The sequence below is a fragment of the Gallinula chloropus genome (genome assembly GCF_964237585.1).
Source record: "Gallinula chloropus genome assembly, chromosome: 10".
Classification (NCBI taxonomy): Eukaryota; Metazoa; Chordata; class Aves; order Gruiformes; family Rallidae; genus Gallinula; species Gallinula chloropus.
Window position 1 is genome coordinate 19,462,976 of NC_140095.1, and position 24,700 is coordinate 19,487,675.

At 46.1% G+C, this 24,700-nt stretch overlaps 1 protein-coding gene and 1 long non-coding RNA gene across 2 annotated transcripts in view; one reads left to right on the forward strand and one right to left on the reverse strand.

Annotated features, from left to right (window-relative positions):
• Positions 1–23,373, forward strand: part of HTR4 (5-hydroxytryptamine receptor 4) — a gene marked incomplete at both ends in the record, with an annotated part of 89,415 nt that extends 66,042 nt beyond the window's left edge. Inside the window, 1 exon segment of the mRNA XM_084268888.1 lies at positions 23,286–23,373. Within this exon segment, the coding sequence (XP_084125014.1) occupies positions 23,286–23,373 (88 nt within the window).
• Positions 8,894–18,849, reverse strand: LOC311195251. The gene is made up of 5 exons (XR_014617493.1): positions 18,801–18,849; positions 16,446–16,583; positions 14,335–14,412; positions 11,436–11,570; positions 8,894–9,148 (listed from the first exon to the last, which is right to left on the reverse strand). It is a non-coding gene; the product is annotated as an uncharacterized lncRNA (long non-coding RNA).
• Positions 23,374–24,700: the final 1,327 nt, after the last annotated feature.

Here is a 24,700-nt window from a genome sequence, read left to right on the forward strand (position 1 = left end):
CAGTCTCAGGCCATCAGACCCTTTTGCCAAGTTCTGTCACCTTCTGGAAGGTTCTTGGGCTCCTTCATGGGTGGGACATGAGCTGTGCTGGCCCACCTGGCAAGCAACCAAGGCAAGGTGGGATGAAAGATGCAGCCTGTTCCCTAAGCAGGGCCATTAGCCACATAAGCCAGAAAGTCACTGTGTGCATTTAAATACTTGTGCAGAATGGAAAAACCCCAAACAGGAATCTGTCCCTGAAAGCAGTTACTAGTCTGGAGGTGGTGGGTCACCACAGGATGGGGAGAAACAAGTTCAACTCCCTCCAGGAAAAAGGAGAGCCGAAGGCTCATTTCCAAGTCCCTTTCTGCTCACTAAGCTGCTGTCACCAACACCAGCCTGCTGGAGCTGATGGGGTGGGGCTGGAAAACTGAGGCTCACGCAGACCTGGGATAGGAGGTTCCTGTGGCTTTTGCCTGAGGCAGGTTCCTAGCTCATCGAGTTCTTCACATTGAGGGATCTAAGGGGCTTTATTGGGTGCTTATCATTAGATGAGGGATGAGCACAGGGGCCAAAGGTCTAAATCTCAGACATAAATGTCTAAAGTGTCTGTTATTCCTTCAGCTCCTTGTGTGGGGTGTGTGTGAAATGTCCTCATGGATTTTGTGTCTGCTTTCCTCCCTCTGGCAATTTCTCCACTGTCATTTCCCATCGTACAGCCACATGCCCTGTTCCTGCCCAAGCTCAGCATGTCCATCGCTTGATTGTAACCTGGCTCAGTCACAGTTCTTCCTCAAAGTGCAAATGAAGAGAGGAAGGAGAAGGTGAGGTCTGTGTGCCGGTACCTCTGCTTTACAGTGAGATAATTAACTCTGTCTGGAACAGCCCCAGCTAACTGAGCTGCTGCCACATCCTGCAGCCCACTAACACTTGATTGTAACACAGGAAAATCTTGTTTCTCCTTCATACAGCCAGTTGTAGCTACGCTAAGTAGTTACAAAGCCTTGACAACCTGGTCTAGTAGGATGTTACCCTTTCCTGGTGAAAGTGAAGAGGCCAGGACAGCAGCAGAAGTATCTCAGGGCCATAAAACAACGGGGAGAAAGGACACAAAAAGCAAAACGCCGCTGGCAGAAGCCAGTTGGTGCCGGTGTAAATCAGCACAGTTCATTGCCCCAACACTGCTCTGCCTAACGAGCAGGGACCAGGGCTCTGACCCCGTGGCTTGGCAGGCTCCTTCACAGCACAGGCTTCTGCTCTCCCTGCTGTGAGGAGCACAGAGCTGTGTCACAATTTGGCGCTGATAAAACCAGTCCTGATTTATCCCAGGCTTTAAAGTCACCACTACTTTGATTAGGGGCTGAAAACCCCAACGTGCAGGCTGCCAGGACACTCTCTGAGCCGCGTGATTCATTCAGAAGTGAATTTAGCAGTTCCAAAACATGGAATTGCAATGAAATGAGAAGCCCTGGCAGGCTGCAATGATGGAGTTAGTTAAGAGCAGTACTTTGGGTCGGGGCTGCCTCCCTGTGTAATGTGGATTGCTCCGTTTCTTTTGTTAAGGAGGTGGGTGACTCTGCCTCCGTGTCACTGGTGAGAGATGATGAGAGGTTCGCTCAGTGAATCAGCACAGAGAGCTGGAGCATTGTGGCAGAATGAACTGGCATGACAGTATTGTGGTAGAAGTAATTGCTGTTAAAAAAACCCCCTTGCTAGCTACTTTGGTCAGGAAGCTCCTTCCCCAAATGGAACTCCACAGGAACAGTCAAAGGGAGAAGTTTTCCTACAGATTCGTTAAGGCATTGCTGAGCTTTGACAATTACCTACAAAGCCAGAGCAACACAGACACACTTGTACAGTCCCAGTCCCTCAAACAATTCTTTCCAAAGTTTTGACAAAACATACATTTCCTGAAGTACTTAAGAAAGCACATCCACAGCCCCAAAAAATTTATAGCCAAAAAAGAGGATTGACTGTGCTGCTCAACAGTGATTTCATAAAACAGTTCAGCACCTTGCTTCAATATACTCCCTTCACGGGCCAAGTAAATTCACAGTATTGCCAAGACTTTAAAATCAAATTGCCACATAGAAAATCCACACTCAAACCTGTGCAGATATTCTCTCTGAGATGGTGGTGTCCTTTAGACCCCTTTATATTGTACTGTGAACAGGAAAGTAAGTTGTTTGTATTTCTCTAAAATAAATGGACTCCCTAAATGCCACTGTCACCCACCCAGGTTATACCAGTTTGGGCCAGTGTAACATGGGCTAGGCACAGAACTGGACTGGAAAATCTCCTTCTTGTTCTTCTGCTTCTTTTTTTGTCCTTGTTTATATCCCCCAGTTGATTATGTCACAGTTGTTATTGATGAGACACTCAGAGAGGCTGCAGAAAAGTTATTTGAGATCCTGCTGGGGGTTTTTTGAGGCTTAAAAGCACTGAGAGGAAAGCTGTCAGTGCCTGTCGTAGGAGCACAGCTGATTCAAACACTTCAGACAGCAGAAAAAGTATTCTCAGCTTGTAACACAAACCTTTTCCCACAGTCATCCTTGGAGACTGCAGGTAGGACACCACTGTCAAGGAGAAGGAAAAACTCCTTTTTCCTCTTTCTTCCTACTTTGACAATGCATCAGTGCGATAAGGATAATCTCTAGTGGGAGTTATGGCTGTTGCCATACAACAGTTGTCTTGGAAAGATGCTTCAGCAACACAAATGAGGGGCTGCATGATGTGCCAAAGCACAAACCTTTCTGTTTTGAAGACTGATCTCAAAGAGCAACCGGACAAACACAGCCTAGAACCAGCTTCCAACCATAGCCATCAGTGCTTCACTGCAAGCAGCATGCTGGGAGCAATTGCAGAGTGGGTTCTGGCAATCTGTTTGGTAGGGACAGTGACTGCATCATGCCCTGTAAGTGCCATGTGCTTGTTCTCCAGGAGAAATTAATGCCCAGTGCTGGGCAGCATTTGCTAACTGGGTGGGAGGGGAGGGCAATATGTTTCCACTGCAACATCTTCACTTTAATCAAAAGGGAAGGAAAGAAAATCTGCCAGTCTGTGGGGGCAATCAGGAAAGAAAGGCAAGCTTTCCCTTCGCTTTCCCTTCTTTTCCTGTTAAGCCAAGAGTACAGGAGGAAACAGGTGTGTGTGTGCACGTGTGCTTGTGTCAGTATATTCCACTTGCACCACTGAAACAGCCTCCTCAGCATTCCCAGGGAACAGCCGCAGCAGCGGCAGCAGAAGACCGTGCGGCTGGCACCTCCTCATCCTTTCAGCCACCCCAGGAACCACAAGGGTGCTTTTCTTTAAGAAGGCAGGGATTTCTCAGCCAAAACCATGCCTCCATTCTCATTTAGTTCAACTAATGACCCGGGAGTCGCGCTGTGTTTTAGCAGGACACGAGCACGGGACGGGCCGTGCTGCAGAGCTGCGTCCTGGGGATGAGAGCTGCTGCACCATGGTGCAGATGGCAGCGCCATTTTCAGAGCTATAAACAGTATCATTGTCATAGCTCTTTGAATGGTACTGCCATATGTACCGGAAAACCGGCATTTAAGCTTGTGAGGGCTGTGGGCCAGCTGGATTATCTCCCCATTTCGATGAAGCCGATTCCTGAAGTATGAATGAAAGCTTCATGCTGCTTGGGAGTAATTCCCCCTCAGTACTTACTTTTGAATCTCCAAGGATCGTCACATTGTCATCAGTCTTCTAACCGGCAGAAAACAAGTGTCCTGCATGCAGACAGACTGCTGATGCTTCTAAACCTCTCTGCTCAGCTCAGGAGGAAGCAGAAAGCTCATGGAAAGTTTGCTAGCAAGCCAGTCGGGCACTACGTGTCTTTCCTTAGCTGGTACTGTACAGCAAAGTCTATTTGACCAAGTGTACATTATCTGGGTGGGTATCTGGATAGAAAGTGCTCACCTTAAACAATCGTCTTCGGGGGCTGTACACTTACCCTGGCCACCAGTGCAGCTCTCATTGTGCTCACCGCCAGTTGTATTGCTGAAGGAGCTACAGCTGCACACAGCACTGTGAGAAAAGCGTGACAGCAAAGGGTGTAACAAGGCAAGGTGGTGAGCAGAGACAAGCCCGGTGGTGCAGCAGTATTGGGGCCACGCTGCTCTGGGAGCTCAGGGGCTGTGGTCTGCTCGGGGCAGTCCCCTGCCTTGGCTCAGCTTTGTCCTTGCTGCAACAGTTTTCCTGTAAAGTTCAATTTTTTGCTGACCCAGCTTCTATTTGGCAGTGAGAAGGGGGACGCCAGCAGCTCTGGGCTTTGTTGAGAGAATCAAACCAGTATGGCCCTGAAAAGACACCCAGGCATGTGGTAGGGAAGGAAATCTGTTTGCTGTGAAGCCACCGCCAGCAGTGAGATGCTGTTCCAGGAGCAGTGGTCCTGCGTTGCGCTGGTTCTGCTCTGATGCGAGGTACCAGGAGGCCCTGGGCAGGCAGCCTCTCTGCGACGGCTCGGGCCACGGCACAGCGCAGCCGGGGATGCACGTTGGGGCAGCTCGCCGGGAGCAGACGCTGATGGAACCAAAGTGGAACTGTGAACTCCCCTGGGCTGCAGCCGAGCCTTTCAGCTGACAAATGCCAGCTATCCCTGTCTGGTAGTTGTGTGATTCCTACTTCAGAAGAGCCTACGGAGATGTGAGAGCCACAGAACCAGACATGCTCCTCGTTCTGTGTACGTAATATCAGCAATGGATTACGATGACTGGCGAGTCCAGGCGTTTGTGACAAACATGCTGTTTACTTGGCCACCCCTTCAGAGGCATATTCTAAGAACTAATTAATTCTTTCAGTTTTTGGATTAAACTATTGTGCAAAACATCCCATCAAACAGAGATCATTATATGGTATGTTACTGTAATTAAATAAAGAGATAACTGAGATCGAGAGATGCCCGCAACACTTCATTAAGATTAATTAAGCCACATGATTTCCAGCTGGAGAAGATGAAACTGAGCAATTCAGAGCTGGCTAGGCAGAGCACTGTGACATGCTGGATTCAGGAAGGCACATACCAGGAACATGATGTTCAGCAACACTGCTATGGCAGCCTCACCAACCATGTTTATTCAATGGGGTTTGGCCCCTGAAACACACCCTTTTATTTTTGGCCAAACACAGGCATGCCTATTAACCACAGGAGTTAAGACCTTGGCAGGTGGAAGCTTGGGAGCCTAGATAAAGCACTGCCAAGATATACACAAAGTTTCCTTTAGGAGCCCTCCTTGAGGCAGCAGCTATGTTGGTGTCTTCTTAATTTCTCTGATCTTTTACTCTGATAGCAACACGGTTTATCTATGTAACAGAATTGTCACACTCCAGGCACACCTGCTGTATGAAATGGTTGGAAGAAATTAGCATGTCATAGCCTACTTGGGATGAAAGGATAATTCCAGTGTCATCAGTTCTTACTTCAGGAGAGACATCCTCTCTTGTCTCTCCCATAAAAGGGAAGCAAGCTCAGATGTTCTGGGTCAAACTAAAAAAAAAATAAAATTAAAAAGTAAAATCAAGCTAGAGATTTATTATTTTTTTTAACAAGAGCTGGGGAATCCCTGCCCAGAAATCCCCATTTGACCTGTTACCATGTCACAGCTTTTGTGCTTCAGCTGTGATGCTCTCTTGCTGCACACGTGCTCCAGCCATGCCTGTGGCCCAGGCAGGAATCTTGGGGGTCCCGATACTTTTTGTTTCTCAGCTTCCAGTTTTGCAAACATAATGCCTCTAGAATAGATGATCTCCACAGATAGCCTCTCTCCATATTTTATTTCTCAGCCATGACAGCTTAGGGGTTTTTTAAACTATCTGTTTCCTTAAGCCATGCATCATCCTAACTGGTCTGAGGTCTCAGCACCACGATGTCCTAGCTCTGTGTGCTCACAGCACACGTTCACAGCTGGCTTGGGAGTTTCCACACAAGTTTAGTGGCAGTACATCACCAAGTTTTGTAGCTGAAATCATGTTTTCCAGCCCGTTATTCATCACCGTGAGATCTTGCTTAGTGCTTTTCAATCACTCAAGAGCTGTAAAGCTCGGGAAGAAAAACGCTCTTTGCACCAATATAGTCAGCTGAAATTACTTCCATGTTGGTAACTGAATTGCTTTTTGGATGGTATATGAGGTGACAAGTCTATCTGGAGCCACCAGATCTTGTGGTCCTGTTTGAAAGTAATTTCCTGGCTGCGTTAGGAACACAGGGACAGTGTAATCGCTGCCTCTGCTTCCTGAAGAAGCCTTATTTTTCAGGTCACCCATCCTAGATTCCTTGGCTGTGCTATTAGGGAAAACACAGATTGATTTGACTGCAAGCAGCCAGGCAGCTCAGTGTGGGGAGTGTGGGGTGTACACCCATTCAGTGGGTCTGGGAGGTGACTCCTATTAAATGGAAGATCCACAAATTGCTTATCAACTTAGGGTGCCTGATGCTAAAAATCTTGTGTTTCCCTGCTGTAATTGGTGTGCCTGTGCACCGAAACTGTGAGGTTTGTGGTCGTCCAGCTCCTTCTAACCCTTCCCATGACCATGCAAGTAATTCCTGAGGTGTCCTGGGGGCTGGCTGGTTGCTCCATGGCTTCCAGAGAAAGCCAAAAATCTGAGCTGGGTTTCTTTGTCATGGCAGCAGGGTAAGCTGCCACCTCAGGTGTGAGTCTTTAGTGTCCCCAGCCCTCCCCTTAGTGTGAGCAATGGCAGCCTGTGAGCAGAAACTCTGAGCTCTCAGGGCCAAGCTTAGCTTCAGAACAGGAACATTTTCACCAGGAGCTCAGTGCTGATATCCTCGATATCAGGGTTCCATTTCATTGCTCTGTGTGGTTGCAATCACTCTGGTCAGATGTGCTCATTAGCCAAGGGTGTGACAATGTCCTCCCAGATAATACTATTCCCAGGTGTTAGTTTTAAGATAGCACAGCTCTGCATGGAAAACAGTGCCACAATGTAGACACCCAAAGGCAAATATTTAGGTTTGCTCACTTAGAAACAACAATTGATTACAAGCACAAGGGAAGGACTTGGAGGCACAGGGCATGAAAACCACGTGCTTGGGCCACATCAGAGATCCCTACTCTGAAAGAAATCATTAAACTTTTAAAAATAATGGTTACTGACAGACTGTTCTAAGAAGAAACAGAAGTGAAAGCAAAGTGCTTGGGATGGGCATTGATAAAATAATAAAGAACAAATGGTCTGCAAAGTCCAGCACACCTTGTTAGCTCTGTTGTAAGGGCCAACACAGCTCCACATTTTTATAGAAACAGAGAGGAGTTTCCATAGAAAGGGGATGAAGACTCTTTGTATTTTGGCCATGCAGGAAGTATTATGGTAATCATGCAGGGGTGGGATCTTTTGCTAAGTAATTGGGCAAAGTGCATCTGAGATTGCCTCAATGTAAGACAATGAATTGTAGGTGCAAAATTGGGTTTACTGCTGGGTGACAGTTTTAGATGAGCCAAGACCTAAGTCAGTTGCATTTGAAACCTGCTGGCTGAATGCAATTTCCTGTTCCATTTGCTACATGGGTCATTATTTTGCTTTTCCTCCAGAATAAACATAAATCTGAGCAACATTTATTTACCAAAGCAGAGGCTAAGGCAGAGATTTATAGACTGTGTCATCTCCCCTGAAGCAGAGAGTAAGAGGTCTAGAAGCAACCAAGCAAGGGGGTATCACACCCTTCAGAAGTTTGAACTTGCTTGTTCAGTTCTGCACTTTAAAGTTGAAGACAATAAAGTTGAAGCCAGGAGGGGCTGCTGGGTTTGTGAGCCCTGAAGATGCAGTGGCATCTGCAGAAGGACTAAAAGAAATTGGGTAGGCTGGGGTAACTGGCAGGCATTGCAAATGAAGTATTTGCACACAGAGGTACGAGCATGGAGAGACACAGACAGGGTGATATTCCACCAGCTTGTGCCAAGGAGCAGGACTATAAAGAAATTCCCTGAGTAAGCCAACAGGAACTCTCATTTAGACAGGAGCTTCATCTGTGGATTGCAGGGTGGTCTTGCACCTGAGGCTTGCTGGGACACCCGCTCTCCCTCCCAGGCACCTCTTTTGGGTTCCTGTGCCCCCTGGGCTGACACTGGTGTGGAGAACAGCTGTTACTGGGACGGGATGGAAAAAGCTGACCTTGCAGAACAGAATTTGCTGGTTACAGGATTTGGTGACTTTGGGCTGATCTGTCCCACCTGAAGCAAAAGGGTCTATTGTTTCTGACCCCCTGTGATATCTGAAGCATACAGTGACTGCTGCCACAGCACAAATTACTAGAATGTTTGTGATCTGACAGTTAGCATTCAGATTTAGGCACCACACACTCTTGTGGCTGTTCTCTGCCATTTGCTGGTGTAACTATGATGCTGACTTGAATGCCAGTGAAAATATATATTCCACAGACTCATTCCAGCAAACTCCAGAGCTTCACATATGCTTAAAGGACTCAAACTTGGCTGACTCAATCCAAAGACTCAATATTCATAAAATATTTTTGGATTGTTTTCTGCCAGCATTTCACTTTACATCAAGGAGAATAAATGACTAGTTTCACCTGAGGCCTAATTTCCCCACCTTGTATTTCTGCAAGAAAACTGAAATTTTAATTGTGCCAGCAGGGAAAGGGATATGACTTTATCAGCAATTATTGTATGTGGTTATCCCAGCTGATGGCCAAGTATTTTGATTGCATAATTTACCTCCTCCCATAATCAAATCAATACATTGATCAATACAGTTCTAAAGTGTCATGCTCCAATCAACAAGGCATTTGTGTAACAGGATCTCAAAAGGGATTGCTTAGGGCTCTTTATACTTTATGAAACCCACTAGAGGATAAATATCTCTTTCTCATCATGGTTCCTAGTTTCTTGGACTCCCCCCACCTGCCCAAAAAAAATCAGAGATTTCTTACAGCTTTGCTCTTTCCACTTCAGATATTTTGCTTGATGAAGCATCCTTGAACATGGGTTAATCAAATGTTCAGACTGAGCTTGACATTTTTCTCTAGACATCTTAGAAGAGATGAGGTTCTGCTTGTTATGCTCAACTAAGAAAACGTTTTCCTTGGGTCCTTCTTGCACACAGAAGTTCAGAAGGTCCCTGAGCTTGGAGACGACATCAAGCTGGCATCACTGATACAAAATCCTCACTAGCAGATGTCCAGGAACTGCTCCTGTTGAGATTGGAAAGGGTGAAGTCAGATAATGGGCGAGCATCACAGGATGTTTGGGGATGTAGCTAACAGAAAACGGGGACTTAGCAACCTCTGAATCATATTAAAATGAAGAAATTGTCAAAGGCACCTCCTGTCCTCCCCAGCACACTCCTGAAGATGATCTAGCCTAGCTGTGAAATAGCTCTTGGCAGGGAAGGCGGATGAGCAAACGACATATCATCCTTCCCGAAGGACAAGAGGGGAAAGAAAACAGCAGTGAGTGCTTACCGGCTTGGTTTGGTACTGGTTTTAACCAGGCTGAAAACGAGGAGCCGTTGCCTATGAAAGTGATGCAGGGAATTCATGTTTGCAAGAGGGGTGCATATAGGAGGACAGAGGAGGGTGGGAAGCATGGAGGGTCTGCTGCTGCCCTGAGTGTGCGGAGGGAAAACACGGTGTGTGCCCAACCAAGGCTGTAGCGGGAAGAACGTGGACAGTTTACCCAAATTAAGCACCCCTTTCCAATGCCACCGCCTATGGAATGACATTTCATCCTAATAAAATGCTTACTAAATAAGATTAGTTGTGAGCACAGCTCAAAAGTTTGCTCCATTCCTATTTTTCATTCCATGATGTATGAAGTTACATGGATACCCACCCAGTGAGTGGGCTGTAAGAGAGAACCGGTCTCAAGTCAGGAATGTGCTAGTTAATGCTTATCACAGGAGTATTAACCAAAAAAGGAGGAGGAAGGAGACATGAGTGATAACTCCTGTGCCACCCAGCATGGTGAAGCACGGTGTTTGCTCTCTGACCTGCCTTTCCCTGGGAGCAGGATCTGCAGCTGCAAAAAGGCAGCAGCTATGGAGGCAAAGAAACTTCACCTTCAGTTAGTGAGGCTCATGACAACTTAACCTAAAGTGAAGTGGGTACTAGTTGAGGTGTTAAAAGCACCAACAAGGATCTTCCTTATTAATTTTGATCTTAATACTGTAATTTTTGTGTCATTGTTCCATTACCAGAAAACATACTTATCAGATCTTATCATCAGATGCCTTAAGATACAGCCAGCTTCCTACCAGTGCTTTCAGTGTATCCAGAAGTTGCCAGGATACAAAACGATTGACCATGTATGGACACATCCCAAAGGATGCCCACCATCCTTCCCAAAGGCAGGGAAGGATGATACATACCCCAGTGACCAGAAAACCGGACGGCAGGCTGTGGAGTAGGAGGGAACATGCGTGAACCCCAGATGCTGAGAGGGAGTTTGTGATGGTTTGCTATGCAGAAAGGAACTTACAGTAGTGACTGACATTAACAATGTGCATATGCCAGACTTTTGTTATGAAACACATGATTCTTTACAAAAGTCATGTTTTGACACAGAAAAGTTCTGCTGTTGGGCACACAAAGTGGGCACATGAAATGAGGAAGAACTTTTTTTTGCTGGAAGATCTCAACAAACTGCAGTTGTCATTTTTCACTGCAGAAAAGCCACCCGTTTCCCAGGGAGCTGTGATTCTAACCCTGTGCTGTGTGTTACAAGCCTGACAAACCAAAGTCAGCCTTGCAGCTCACGGCTGCTCTGCAGCACGTTGGAAACTGTGGTGCCTCCATTGCACAAGGGAACAGCTCCAGGTATTTTTGTCACTATTTCATTCCATAGCTTTGATGGATGGCCTGTTTTTTCCCTGGCAGATGAAAGATATAATTATGCCAGTTATGAGATCTCCATTTATATATAAAAAAAATTCATTATCTTCCATTTGAATATTCTTAATTGATCCTGCTTGTACTTGGGTAATTGAAACATCTTACTTAAAAAGCAGAAGCCTATTATGAGCTATCCCATCTGTGGGTAGTTATAAACCCCTCTTAATGTGATGCTGTGTATTTCTAACCTAAGTGAGCACTTCCAAGTAGTCTCCTAATTATCAGATTTGGACCTCTTATGAATGTTGCATTAATCATGGTGCAAAAATGAACTGTAGGCCAGAATCTGTGGGTAATTAGAGCATATAATGTAGTGCCAAACTTAACATTAATGAGAGAGAAGTGGAAATACAGAGTTAATGTAAGAAAAAGGGGAAAGTGCCCATCTTCTACAGAGTGTCATTGAATGGCCTGACTCATTTGCTTACTAGTTTATCCTGGTGTTTATAATTAGAAAATGGACTTAGCTCACAAACACAAATAGGTCCTTTGTTGATTTTAAAGTTAGATTAGTTTCTGTCCTTCTGTGCCCAGGTTTCTGTTTCTCTTGTGAAAACACCATTTGTTATAATGTTAACGAGTTGCAAACCTGTGATGGCAGAAGTAGACATCTCTGCACTGACTCATGATCTTCATTCTTGTGTGGATCCCATGTTTTTCATCACCAGCTGCTGTCACGTTGATAATAAATCCAAGGCCTTTTCCTAAAGTTGAGCAGATCGTCCTGTAATGGAAAACGGGGAAACTGTTAAACATCATTCAGGTCAAGAATATGAAGGGCAGAAGCTTAAGTATCCCTTCAGCCTGGGGACCTTCCTGGTGATGCCGCCTTCACCCCCTGGTTCACTCTGACATGAGACCCGAGGCTGCTTCTCCAGACCCTGTCTCAGTGGCTCTAAACAAAAGCAAAGCAGGGTTATTTTTAAACTATTGCACTATATGCTGATATATCACAATAGTCAAGCTCAGCAGTCGAGGTGAGGGGGGTCTTCAACCCCTCCAGTGGGGCGAGGAGGGGCATTAGCCAGCATCATCTTTCTGTTTAAAATCCATGGCACTGCTCAGCAGCCAGAGCTGTGGGGGAGGGAGCTGAGGGTGCCAGAGCCCAGCAGGTCTCTGTGAATAGGGCAGAGGGGGACAGAGCACATCCTAAATTGGGTGTTTTTCCATGCAGAGGTGCCTGTGATTCTCATCCCTACACCCAGGAAGAGGTGCGATAGAAACTGCTAATCTTCCCAGCGAGGGAGCGTGAGATGCATTGGGATGTGCTGGGGAAACACAACAGCTATTGTTCTGGCAGGATGGAAACTGCTAACCGAATAATGAGGCTGATTAAAGTGAGCTTTGCTGTTTGAAAGCTGCCACATCTGACAGCTCGAGCACCTGTGTGAGCACAGGAAGGAAAACGCAATCAGGCCAGGGGAGCACAGGGCAGCAGCAACGAGAATTTATCAGTTCCCCAAAACTTCTCAGTTGAGCATTGTTTCTTGGGTCAGGCTGACAGCAGAGGATAACTGACAACAGGGATGGCATGTTTGGGATATGTGGTTATTTGGTTTACTTAAAGTGCAGTCTGAAAAGCCATCAGCAGCTCAGTGTTCTGACTCAAGGAGGAGATCTGGTCACCATCCCCAGAAGGATTAACTTTCTCAATACACTCAAGGGATCATGCCCTGCATTTCTTGCCTCTTCCAGGCCCCACTCAGATTGTTCACTGTTCTTAACTAAAAAGTTATTAAAAATCCCAGGCATATCTCAGCAACATCCATGTTACAATTAACTGCTGGCCAGCAGTGGCAAACCTGATGGACACCAGGCGATGGAAAACAAACCTGCTCAGGTGAGCCAGGGTCAACAGGCACAGTGCCAGCCCGGCCACAATCACTGCCCTTGTCAGAAATGATGTCAGGTGAAACTGGGATGCTGAAGCTTAAGCCAGGATGGCAGTTTGACAGGTCGGTGGGAGAGATGAGAGCTGCGGGTGGGGGCTGCTCGGTGCGAAGGGAGTGTCCTGTCCTGACCCAGCTCAGCATCACCCTTACAGCGTGGGAGGCTTCAGCCTTTTTGTCAGCATTGCTAAAAGAACCAGAGGGAAGGTGGAATCTAGTTACAGAGGCTGTGCTGTGAGAAATGGGAGGTCCAAACCAAACTCTGGCCATCTCCCTGTTCCTGTTTTACCAGCCTGAAAGCAGCTCTGCAGTCAGTAACCCAGACACAGGACTCTGTGGGTGCGAAGGGTTCAGAGGGGAAAGAAGTTCTTCAATAAATAAAGCACTGTCCCTGCAGCTGCAGGTTGCTCTGTCCAGGAAAGCATTTCTGACATTTTAAAATGTAAACAAACTATTTTTATATAAGTGATTAATGCTGCTCCTGGAGCACCAGGGCCCTGGACAGAGCTGAGTTAGTCGTGCCAGACACTATTCATACCTGAAATGACACAACGTCCAAAGGGACTGAAATCTAAAGACAAGGACTACAAAGGAAGTATTATTCCCTCGGTATTATCCACAGAGAGTACTGTGCGGCTCCCAGTGAGGATCTGGGGCTCCCAATGCAAGAAAGATGTGGAACTGTTGGAGAGGGTTCAGAGGAGGCTGCAAAGATGATTAGAGGGCTGGAGCAGCTCCCCTACGAAGAGAGGCTGAGAGAGCTGGGCTGGGTCAGCCTGGAGAAGAGAAGGCTGTGGGGGGACCTCATTGCAGCCTTCCAGTACCTGAAGGGAGCAGAGAAACAGGAGAGGAATCAACTTTTTAAAAGGGTAGATAATGGCAGAACAAGGGGGAATGGATTAAAGCTAAAGGAGGGAAGGTTTAGATTAGATATTAGGGGAACAGCCTGCTGGAACGGGCTGCCCAGAGAGGTGGTGGAAGCCCCATCCCTGGAGGTGTTCAAGGCCAGGTTGGATAGGGCCCTGGGCAACCTTGTGTAGATCCAGACCTGGAGGTTGGTGGCCCTGCCTGTGGCACAAGGTTGGAAATATATGATCCTTGGGGTCCCTTCCAACCCAGACCATTCTATGATTCTGTGAAAGAAAGCCCAAGAGAAGTGTCATGGTTTGCCCACAGTCGAGCAGGAGCTGTTGGCACAGTCACCACTGCAGTCCTGAGTCGCTGGTAACCTTCTGCTAACAATTCCTTAAAATAGCTCCCTGAAGAACCTGGCTGATCTTTGTTCTTATTAACACAGGTTTAGCATTTCTCTATTTGTTTAGCATTAAAGTATCCATCATGGTGTTCCTGTTTTTAACTTCTGAGGTCCATAAAGAGTGTAATTATCATCTTAAGAGGTGGTTATTCAATACAGTGATTAGACTTTATAACATCATGAAAAGGTTTTAGTGAGCACCCAGAGATAATGGCATATAGAATGTGTTCTTTCAGCCCTGTTTTTTTACTGAATTCAGTTCTTTGCTGGTCTATGTGGCATGCCTTGGCTGACTCAGGCCAGGGTCCTAATTAGTTATCTTCATCAATCAATCCCTATCCTACCTGTTTCTTCTGCCAAGTGAGGAGTTGTGTTCAGCACTCCACCCAAGATGATTTTCCTCCATTCACAGAGCAAGAGTCCTGTGAAAAGAGCATTTGCTGGGATGAGCTGTTGAAGTTACAGTAGCTTAAATGGATTCCTATAATTTTTCTTAGACCAAATTCATTAATAGAGCCTGGCAGTAAAAAGAATGAGAAAGGAAGATATAATGAACAGTTGCAGTTCCAGGGAAACAAAGTGATTGGGTCAAATTCCACAAATGTTTTCAGCAGGAGAAAATGAAAAGGAAACATAATGCTGACGTGTTTTGACATTTTCTTTCAAAATCATATTTCAGCTTATTATTTGCTGCACTTTTAAAAGGAGCTACACATCCTCCTGAAAAAAATACACTTCTAATGTAAACACAATAAATGAATGGTGCTGGGAGGGGGAGGGAATGATTTTGGTCTTTTTTGCCAGAACCAAACCACCCCCTCCCCCAAACATTTCTATCCTATGGCAGCCCAAAGCAATAGTGCCCATGTGCTGGTACAGTCACAGCTCCACCAGGCACTGTCTGACCTCCTCCACCCCTGGAGATGAGGGCTTCCCTCACAGCAGGAATGCCCTGGCTAGTGTCTGGCCCAGAGGCTCTGGGAACACATCTGGAGGCACAGGTCATTCAAGCAACAACTAAAGCTGGCCTGTGAGTGAGAGAACAGGCAACCTACAGCTAAGGCAAACATCCTTCAGGGATGATGGAACCAAGGAATAAGAAAGGGGAGAAACTAAGGTATTGATAGATGCTTTCTTTGTTTTCTGTGCCTTGTCATATACAAAGAAAGTCTTTTTTTTTTTTTCCCAGTGGTATGTATCTCTCACTCAAGGGCTTTGCTTACTTGGAGAGCTGTCTGCTAATTTTAAATGTGAGGAGGCATGTCGAAGTCTTACAAAATGTACCACATGCTGGATTACGTGGGCTGGAGACAGCTGTTTTTAAAACCTCTAACTGAAATTTAGTAAAGAAAGATGAGTGCTTAATTCCAGCTCACAAGGTCTGAACAGCATTATTTGATTTAAAGATAATTAAGATATTCAGAGTAACTGCTCCAGAGTGGGAAAAAATAAACACTTGTCGTGAGACAGAGACAAATTTGTATTTATGTTTGACTACAAAGGGCTTTAAAGTCCACATTGCTGTCATATCCCTATAAATAATTTAGCCATCCAAATGTTTTCCCAAGATCTGGATATTCACCATTCAGCTGCAATGGGAAAATCAAAGTTTTGATGACATTGCTGTGGATTTTACCCATGTTTTCCCAGAGGACTCCAGTGTTGCTAAGGAGGAATGGTCCACTGATATTTGCTCCTCTTTATTTAAAAAATATTAAAATTAAATAGTAAGTCTAGGGCAGCCTTCAACTTTGGCTAGAGTGCTGTAAGAATGGAGGAATAGTTTCTCTTTGGGGACAGACTGATGTCATGAGACATCAAATGCACTGACTGAGGGGTTTTACACATGGGAAACACATTCCCTCCCCAGGAGTGGACCAGAAGGCAATGAAGACACAGGCAGGTTCCTGCTCACTGCAGAGGATGGATTTAATTTTGTCAGCCACATCACTGTGCTTCCCTGGGCCTGGCTGCTGAGGGGCAGACAGATACTCACCATGTCTGGTCGGCTGGTTCTCCCCCAGAGCTCCAACAGCCGATTTAGCAGACCATCTACCCCAGCCTCTTTACTCAGATGATCATGCCATATCTTTACAGGCTCTGCAGGCTTGCAATGAGGAGAATCAGTCCCAGGAGGAGGGGATGGAGATGTTCATCTACTGCCCAGGCTAGCTCAGCCCCTGAGCAGCAGCAGCCACACTGTCTGCACCATCCCCACGCCTGGCTGGAAATCCTGCTGCCTCCAGCATGCTGGGGTGGGACAAACACCGGGTGTTTCACCACTGAATTACAGTGTTTGAGGGTGTTCTCAGGGGCAGGTCTCATTTCCTCAGTTCATTCATGGCTTTCCCATACATTTAGTAGGTAAATTCTCTCTCAGTCGGCACTGGCTGCCCAAAGCAGGTCACAGGTAATAGCACAGGCACAGTGGAAGTCCTACCTTGAGCAAGCTCACCTTAGATCAAGTGCTGGTCTCCTCTGGGTACAGGTCAATCAGATGCAGCAGAAGGACGACAGACAATGAGCTTAAACCTTACTCTAGGAAGTCTTGCAGGTATCTTGTTCATCTCAGAAACGGGAAGGAATGAGCAACCTGCAGAGAAATGACAGGAGCTCTTAATCCTGGAATTATGAGAGATATTGCTAGTTTTCCAGCACTGAATATGAAATCCATTTACGTTGCTCTTCAATGTTGATATATACCAACAGAGACAGAATGAGTTTGTCTTTTCTGGCTCCCTTTTGCCCTGGGAATCGTGTTCAGAAGGTGGGGGTAGCAGGATATTCTTCTTATCCTGCCACACAGATTTGCTACTGGTGGCCAAATGTGGCAGCTCACTCCAGTGGATGGAAACATGAGTCACCCAACCCAGGGATTAGAGAGTTACTAGAAAGCTTTTCATTTTATGGAGTCTCTGAACCTGCTAATTGTGAGAGAGGGACAATTCTGCACTGACCTTTTGAGAATTAAATATGCAGCTGCATTTAAATGAAATGTTCCATGAAAAAAAAAACACTTAATTTGTATTATATTCATTTTTCCCAACAGAAAATGGGAATGAAATAACATATTTTGTTCACATTTTATTTTGTGTATTTTGGATTTTAAAAAAGACTTTCTGCCTCTTTCAAAATGAAAAATGTCACAAATTAAACTAGCAAATTTCAGAGATTCTTGGGATTTTATGTTGACACTCTTCTCAACTTTCCCAACAGTTCCAAATTTTCCAAAGCATTAAAAGCATCTTTTCAGGGACAAAATGACACCACCATCCTTACCCTTAGCTCCTGTAAGCCTGGAGGGCACTCCAATGCCACAGGCTCTTTCCTGCTCTTCTAAAACACATTCTTAAAGTTTACTCCTGGCCCAGGATGGTCTGTGTGATCTTTCCTAGGTGCTTCCATCATAGGCATGGCTAAATAATGATGCCAACCAGAAACCTTACTGCACTTAACAGCATCTCTGTCATCTCCAGGCATTGCTTACTGTGGCTGAGTGACTGCCACAAAATACAGAATTAAATGACTGTTCTCTACCTGCTCCTGAAACAGGAATAAAGTAAGCAGATGCATCACTGCCTGGAATAACTAGCAAACAGTCATCCTGAGCTGTTCTCTCTTTCCCTCTCTTTTATAGCACATTTATGAATTATGTTGTTTGCATTTATAATTATGGGACTGAGCAGATGGTGGAAGGCTTATTTCAGAATGATGTGTTCATTAAAATAACCTGCTCTTGTCTGCCAAGCGATTGTTAACTGTAATCCTGACTTGATATGGAAGAGAGATGTTTATTCTTTCTCTGCAAGTCCATCTGAAAGAAACAGAGCTTTGAGAAATGGGCACTATATACGGTAACGGTTCTGCACGTAGCCCAGGCAAGAAAGCACTGGAGAGGTGTGCTGCTGTGGCACGAAGAAAAATGCAGGGAAAGATAAATTGTGGACCAAGACAGTTTTCAATCTAAGCAAAGTTTCAATTCTTTATTCAATTTGGAGACTCAATTCCACTTAAACTGCGGCTCCAGCCGGCTTCTACCTATGTGCAGACTCTTCCTACAGTCTATTGCCCTGGGGAGCTGGGTTCACTAAGAACAACCACAAATACTTGGGGGTTTTGAGTTGCCTCTGCAAATGTGATCATTCAAAGAGACAAAAATCCAGGGAAAGTCACTAATGAGGTGCCAGCAAGAAACCCCAAATACCAGTTCAGGGATGTCTGAGTGCCACAGTTTCGTTTCAGTTAGGGGAAATTTTCCTGAGTTGTCTGACTGTGTGTGGGGTCAGCTGGAGTGGAGCAGATTCAGGCTTCAAACAAATTCAGGTGAACTGCTGAGAGCAGCTCTTACTTCAAAGAAAAAATCTGATACAAGGTTTGTCTTCCATTCTGGCATTACCAGGAGTATTTCAAAACTTGGGCAGCAACTAGTCTGCATTTAAAATATAAAGGCTATCAAAAATATTTGCAAATGCAATGAAACTTGGTCCTTATCAGCTCTTTGTATAGTTGGTGTCTAAACTTGCCCAAACTTTGCAGCCACGAGTGTCCCTGCTGAGACCTGAGCTGTCCTGGCAGCACCCTAGGACTGAGACATACCTACAGAAATGCACCTCCTTCTGCAGCAACCTTAACCTCTCGGTGCCTGAACGTGTGTGCAAAGCCTCTTCTCTGCCTGGTGACAATGCATCCTTCATGTCCTGGGCAGGGGGCAGTGGGTTTAAGTGGCAAGGCCCCAGGGAGCACAGTGAGCTACAACAGCACAACAGCAACCCCTTCCCAGCCCAGTCCAGGGACAGCTGCAGAACCTCACCTTAGTCTCCAGTGAATGTCAGGGCAACAGGAACCATCGTCTGCCAGTTCAGAAATGGAAGCAATTAATAATGTAAACAGGTGCGTTGGGAAAGGGTTAGTAAACAGGAGCAGAGACAGCTGCGCACCTACAGCGGGTTTATGGCTGTGGCTTCTTCCATTAATCCCCCTTCAGCCCAGCCGAAAGCTTCACTGTGCTGGGTGGTTGTGGGAAGTTATTTTACTCCTTTTTTCTTCTCTGCTATTATGATGAACCTCAAGGTGAAGTTATTTCTCCTGCCAGGGTAAAGGGACAGAGCCCGGTGCTTGTTCAGAGGCTTGGAAGGCGCAGGAGATGCTACCACACGAGTCAGCCCCTCAGCAACTAAGCTGTGGCTGGGAATGGCTGGCTGTGCTCCCTGGTGCCCTGTTATTAATGAGCAGCATCCACTAATGTGATCCAAACCCCGCAGAGTTTCTGTACCTGCCAGGGGCCCTCTGCCCTTCGCAGCAGCCACGGGGATGAACTGCCCACAGCCTGGAGAACTCCAGCCTCAGGGAGCTTAGGCAGGGATGGATACAGGTAATCAGAGCATGAGCTATGGTTAAAAATCAGGAGCAATTCAGGGATAAAACGCCTGCAGAACTGCAACTGCGCTTCCCAGGCTGGCACGGGGAAGCCAGAGACATGAGCTTTACAGGGATACTGCAGGCATGAAGGGTAGGTAGGAGCAGTTTTGGGAAAGAGAGCAGACACCTTCCAATTCCTGGCCATTCCATCCTGTCCAAAGGTCCCCAGGCACTGACTCTTCATAGCAACTGCCCTCCAGAGAGTGAGCAGCTAGCTGGGAGCTCTGATAGAGGGGTGGCACGGCTCCACTGTGGCTTCACATCCCCTCCTCCTGCATTGTGCTGTGCTGAGGAAATAGATGCAGTTAGCTTTTGTGTTCAGAGCCAGGAGCCTGGCCCCAAAATCCAGGGGCACAGAGCAAGTCACCAGGGGTTTGCTTGTCTGGAGAGGGCTAAGCAGGGACTTCTGCCTCAATGGAAAGGGTGACTGTTTCTCATTGCTATAAGGAAAGCCGAAGACCAGCAGTTTTTTGGCTTTGCTTCCTGAGTGCATTGTACCCGTTGGTGGGGGAGATAGCTCTGCAGGGAATGAAAGTGAGGAGGTTAAAAACAGCCTCTGCATCCCCTCCGTGCTTTGTCCCTGGCTCTTGCTGAGTTCCCAGAATAACGCTGGAGCTTCTTCTTGTCCTGGTCATGGGTCTACAGAGGATAAAACCACGCAGCTCCCCTCTGCTGTGCTGAGAGCTAATCCAACCAGTTAATTAAAGAGTCCATTGGACTGTCAGAAACAGCAGGAGATGCAGAAGCAATTATCTCCAAATTGGTCATCATCACAATTAAAGTACCATTTGGCAAGTACGTGAATAGCCTGCAGCAGGGTCCCTTTATAGGTGGTAATGGCTTTTCATTATTGGGCTTTACTGCTGGGTGGTGGCGTTTATGACCGAGTAAGGCTGGCGGGTGAAACGACAGTGACACTCACCCCCAGCTCTGGGACCAGTGGGATGTAGGGGGCACAGGCAGCCTAGGATGCTCTTTGTAACCGAGCTTGGTAGCTTAGCATGCCAGCAGATCCAAACCCCACCGAGGGAACGCATTACAGGCAGGAAAGCTGAGCAACCAATATGCTGCAGATAATTTATTTAATGCATTTAAACCTTTTAAATTTGCTTCCTCAGATTACTTAAACTTACTTGACAAATTCCTCTTGAAAAACTCACTCCACACACGCAGGGTCCGAGGGTTGGTTGGTGCTTGTGGTCACTAAGCCAAATCCCACGGTGCTGGGAGGCTTCTCGGTGGGGTGGGAGCTGAGGCACCTTGGGTCTGTGGTCCTGTAGGTGAGGTAGAACCAAGCGTTGTCATTGGCTGTGCCCTCTCTCTGAAACGTGTTTCCCATAGACACTGATGCCTGAAACAGTCACTGTATTTTCAGAGTGGATCAGTTAAGACACAGTGGTGTGAAAAGGCAGGGTTGTTACAAACCTGCCCCTTACCCAACGTTCAATCGGTGCCGCGTAACTGACAGGTAGCTTTGAACTCTCATTTGAAGGAAGAAACTCCAGTACGTGAAAACAACCCTGGGAACTCAAAAGCCTGCCAGTGGAGGACTCCTTTAACGGTCTCCTGGAGATGATGGTAAGAGTTTTAGGGTTGAAGTGCCACTACCAGAGCGAGCCATCACCCCTGCAGCACAGCAGCTTTTGCACCCCGCATATGGATGCTCTTTCCTCCTCTCCTACAGGTCCTCTTTCCCCACAGGGTAAGCAGCTGGAAGTGCTAACTGCCCGAGCCTTCAGACAGACACTTTGTGCCACGGGAGATCCTGGGACATCTAAGTGACTTCTCTTTAGCTTAATGCATCTTTGTAAAAAAACGGCACCACCTGCTAAACTGCTGATCTTGCACAACTGCTTTCTGACTACAGCAGCAGCAGCAAGGTTTGGCTCTTTGGAAACCCTGTCTGAAGTCAGCTTTCAGTGCCTGTCTGTTGTGCTGCTGAGCAAGTCCCAAGTTGCTCTGAAGTCTGCCTGCCTTGTTCACAGAGCGGGCTCTGGGCTCTCATCCTCTGCATCACCGTTTGTAGCAGAGGCTTTGCCATGCCAGAGGTCTCTCTGCTGGTTCACCTCACACAACGTGCCCTGTCTGACTTGCTATAGAAAATGAAAATTACATTATGACTTGTATGCTTCATGGTCATCTAACTGGAGTGTCTGTTCAGTGTGAGATGCAAAATGTCTTCTCTTGTTTCTTGCCTCAAGTCTGCATCTTGTGGGTAGAACTGGCACGTATGTTTGAAATAATATGGCCATTATTTCAAACAGAGTACTAGGGGAGGATGTTCCATGGACATGTCTGCACATACAGCGACCTGTAGCAAGGCAGCCAAGCCTGACCATGTTGAAAAACAGTATCTAGTACACTAGAGGGTCATGTCCTCCAGAAATATTCACCAGGACAAATTCAGACAGGCAGTACAGGCTTTCCTTTTGAGTCCATGACTCATCTACTGGAGCCAGCGGATACATTTATAGGACACTCAGATCATCTACTTAAGACATTTCAGTGGCATTGTAAGCACCTTAATTAGGAGACTAAGTCCCAGGTATACACAGTGCAGAGACATGACTCCAGATTAATAATACCAAGTAAATTAATGTCATAGAGTCAGTTTTTGAATATGTAAACAATGAAGAGTTCCTGACCTTTTTTCCTAATGACTATTCAAACAAATCCTGAAGCTAATGCTACTTCTTTTGCCTCTGCTAACAGCAGGAGAACTGACATATTGTTCTACTTTCTTATGCTTTTTTTTTAAATGCTTATTGGGATGAAGATATTTCAGATATGTCTTTGAGGTTTGTTACTACGACAAATAATCTATTTACATCTCTAAACACTTGGGAGAGGAGAGTCTTAACAGAGACCTGATTTCTCCAATATGCATTTGGACTAGGGAAAATTAGGTTTTTACAGTTATTTTTGAAGCTTCCTACTTCTGGACCTGCTCAAAGGATGGTTTGGTTCAGCTTCAGTTTAAATGAAATGGACTGCTAAGGGAAAATGCCTCACTTGCTCTGTACCCTTCAGGGGGTGTGCAGGCAGGAACAATTAGATGTGAAATTCTAGAAAGATGTGCTAAATGAGTTTCACTCCAGTTAGCCAACAGTTTTGGTATTACCTCAGATCTGCTTATTCCTACTGAGCAGGAAAAGAGCTGCAGTCATCAGCAAACGAAATCAAAAGCTCTGCTCAGAAAGCTGTGTTGAGATGGGTAGCAAGAAGTGGGCTGATAGATGAGGCACAGGGTAAGAGGTAACATGGAATTCTGCTTTTCCATATCTAGCCAAAAGCCTGGAAAAATATCAGAAAGATATACACATGACATGACACCTCCAAAGGACATAGAGCCGGAACAGCACCAGTGTGGTAAGACATACTAGAAGTGGCACTAAACCCAACTTTGCAATAGACAGAGACTACGTTCTTTTGTAAGTGGAAACACCCTGGAATTCTGGTCTGGGTTTCATCTGAAACTGCATTCCCAGCCTTCCCAAGCTGGTCTCAAATGATTCTTTAAATGTTCCACTGAAGACACTAACTGAACTGCCCCCGTTTAGTCCACTCACAGATGCTGTTCAGTGTTCCTTAGTCCTTTGGTCTGGTTTCCTCTCATTGCCAGCTGCCCCTTAGATTAATGAAAACCAACAGGTTCTTGGTTTTCAGGCTTTGCCTTGACTGCATCAAACTGAAGATTTGGTTTCCTGTCCTGGAGCAAACTAGAGATTCACGTTTGCTTTATGTTGGATGTGGATATTGTACACCTGGAAGATGTACTGTCTTAAGATGTACTTTTGGGTTTTCAAAAACTCATTTTACATAATTTGTCCATTTGACTAGCACTGACAAGTCTGACTTCATCTTTTCCCACTCCTAGGTACGCTGTTTTACGTAATGGGCATCATCAGGAACATGAGAAGCTTCCCATTCACAATGACCCTGAATCCCAAGAGTCCTGTTTCTAGTCATGGTCCTAGAAGAGAAATGGCCCAGCTGAAGGAACAGAACATTTTGGGATACCCAAAGGATTCATGGACAGCGGGACTTAATGAAAACTCATCCCTCTGTACTGTCATGGAGCCTCCTGGACTGACTCATACAGATGTCCAGCTGCATGTACGTGGATTGATGGGCACAGGGGAAGGTGCATGAGCAGAATGGGTGGGGAGCCTCCTGCATCTGCGAGGACAGCTGAACTATGTGACTGAAGAGCCTTACTCCAGGAGTGGGCTCATTTCTGCCAATGTAAGGAAAGAACACAGGTACAAATCACCCAGTGCAGGGACTCCCACTATTCCTTCCCAGTTGCCATCTGTGTACGAGGCACCTCTCCTGTGATATCATGATCTTAAAGTTGTGGCTAGAGCCCTAACATGATGTGAGACTAAATGCCTGCTCTGTCGGCACAAGACCCTGCCCGTCGGATGCTGTCAGGGGAGAAACAGCACTACGTTTCTTCAGCAAAATAAGAGGAAATGTTTGCCTTTTGATTAGAGCCACTGGTGAAAGGTCAGCACGAGCTGCTGATTCACCCTACTCTGCAGAGCTTGCTTTGTAAATGCTTTTACTGTGGTTCCTGGCCAAGTTTGTTAAAAGAAGACTCACAGGGTCTATATAGTGCCTGACAAGCTGGAGTGGGACCTACAGAGACATTTCACTGCTAACAGACCACCCTGCAAGCGCTGCCTCAATCCAGCCTGGCTGTTATATGGTGACCATCCCCTGCTATTCGGAGGCTGATGGACGGGATGTGCCACTCAAACCCTGAGCAAGCTGCTGTGCTGGCCTCATCTGAGCAAATGAGGCCAGCAAAAAGTTGGGCATTCGCACCAAGAAGAAAGGTTGGCCAAGGGACAGTCAGTCTGTACTAGATCACCAAGTGCCATCTTGAAAAATGTACCATCTAAAAAACTTTTCTAGCTTCAACAGGAAGACAAACTTCTACTTACATTTCCCATCTTTGTTTTTCTGTTTGTTTCAGTTCTCTTCCAGTTGAGGCAAGAAGTTTCAAGACTTTCGAGTATCACCATACTCACACCTCTGTTTGCAAAGATCTCAGTCCTTAGCTGCTTCCTGCATGTAGATGTCGCAGTGTTCCTTGTGAGCTGCTTCCACCTTTGCATGAAAAGGGTAGGCAAGGCAGGAGACATCACAACTTTGGGAAAATTACTTTCCTGCAGTGGGAAGTATGGAGGATCAACACTACAAGCCTTGACCCTTTTTAGACGAAGATCTAACCCAGAGATGCCGCCCTGAGCCTAGAAAATAAAACTGTACTTTGTTATATTGTGC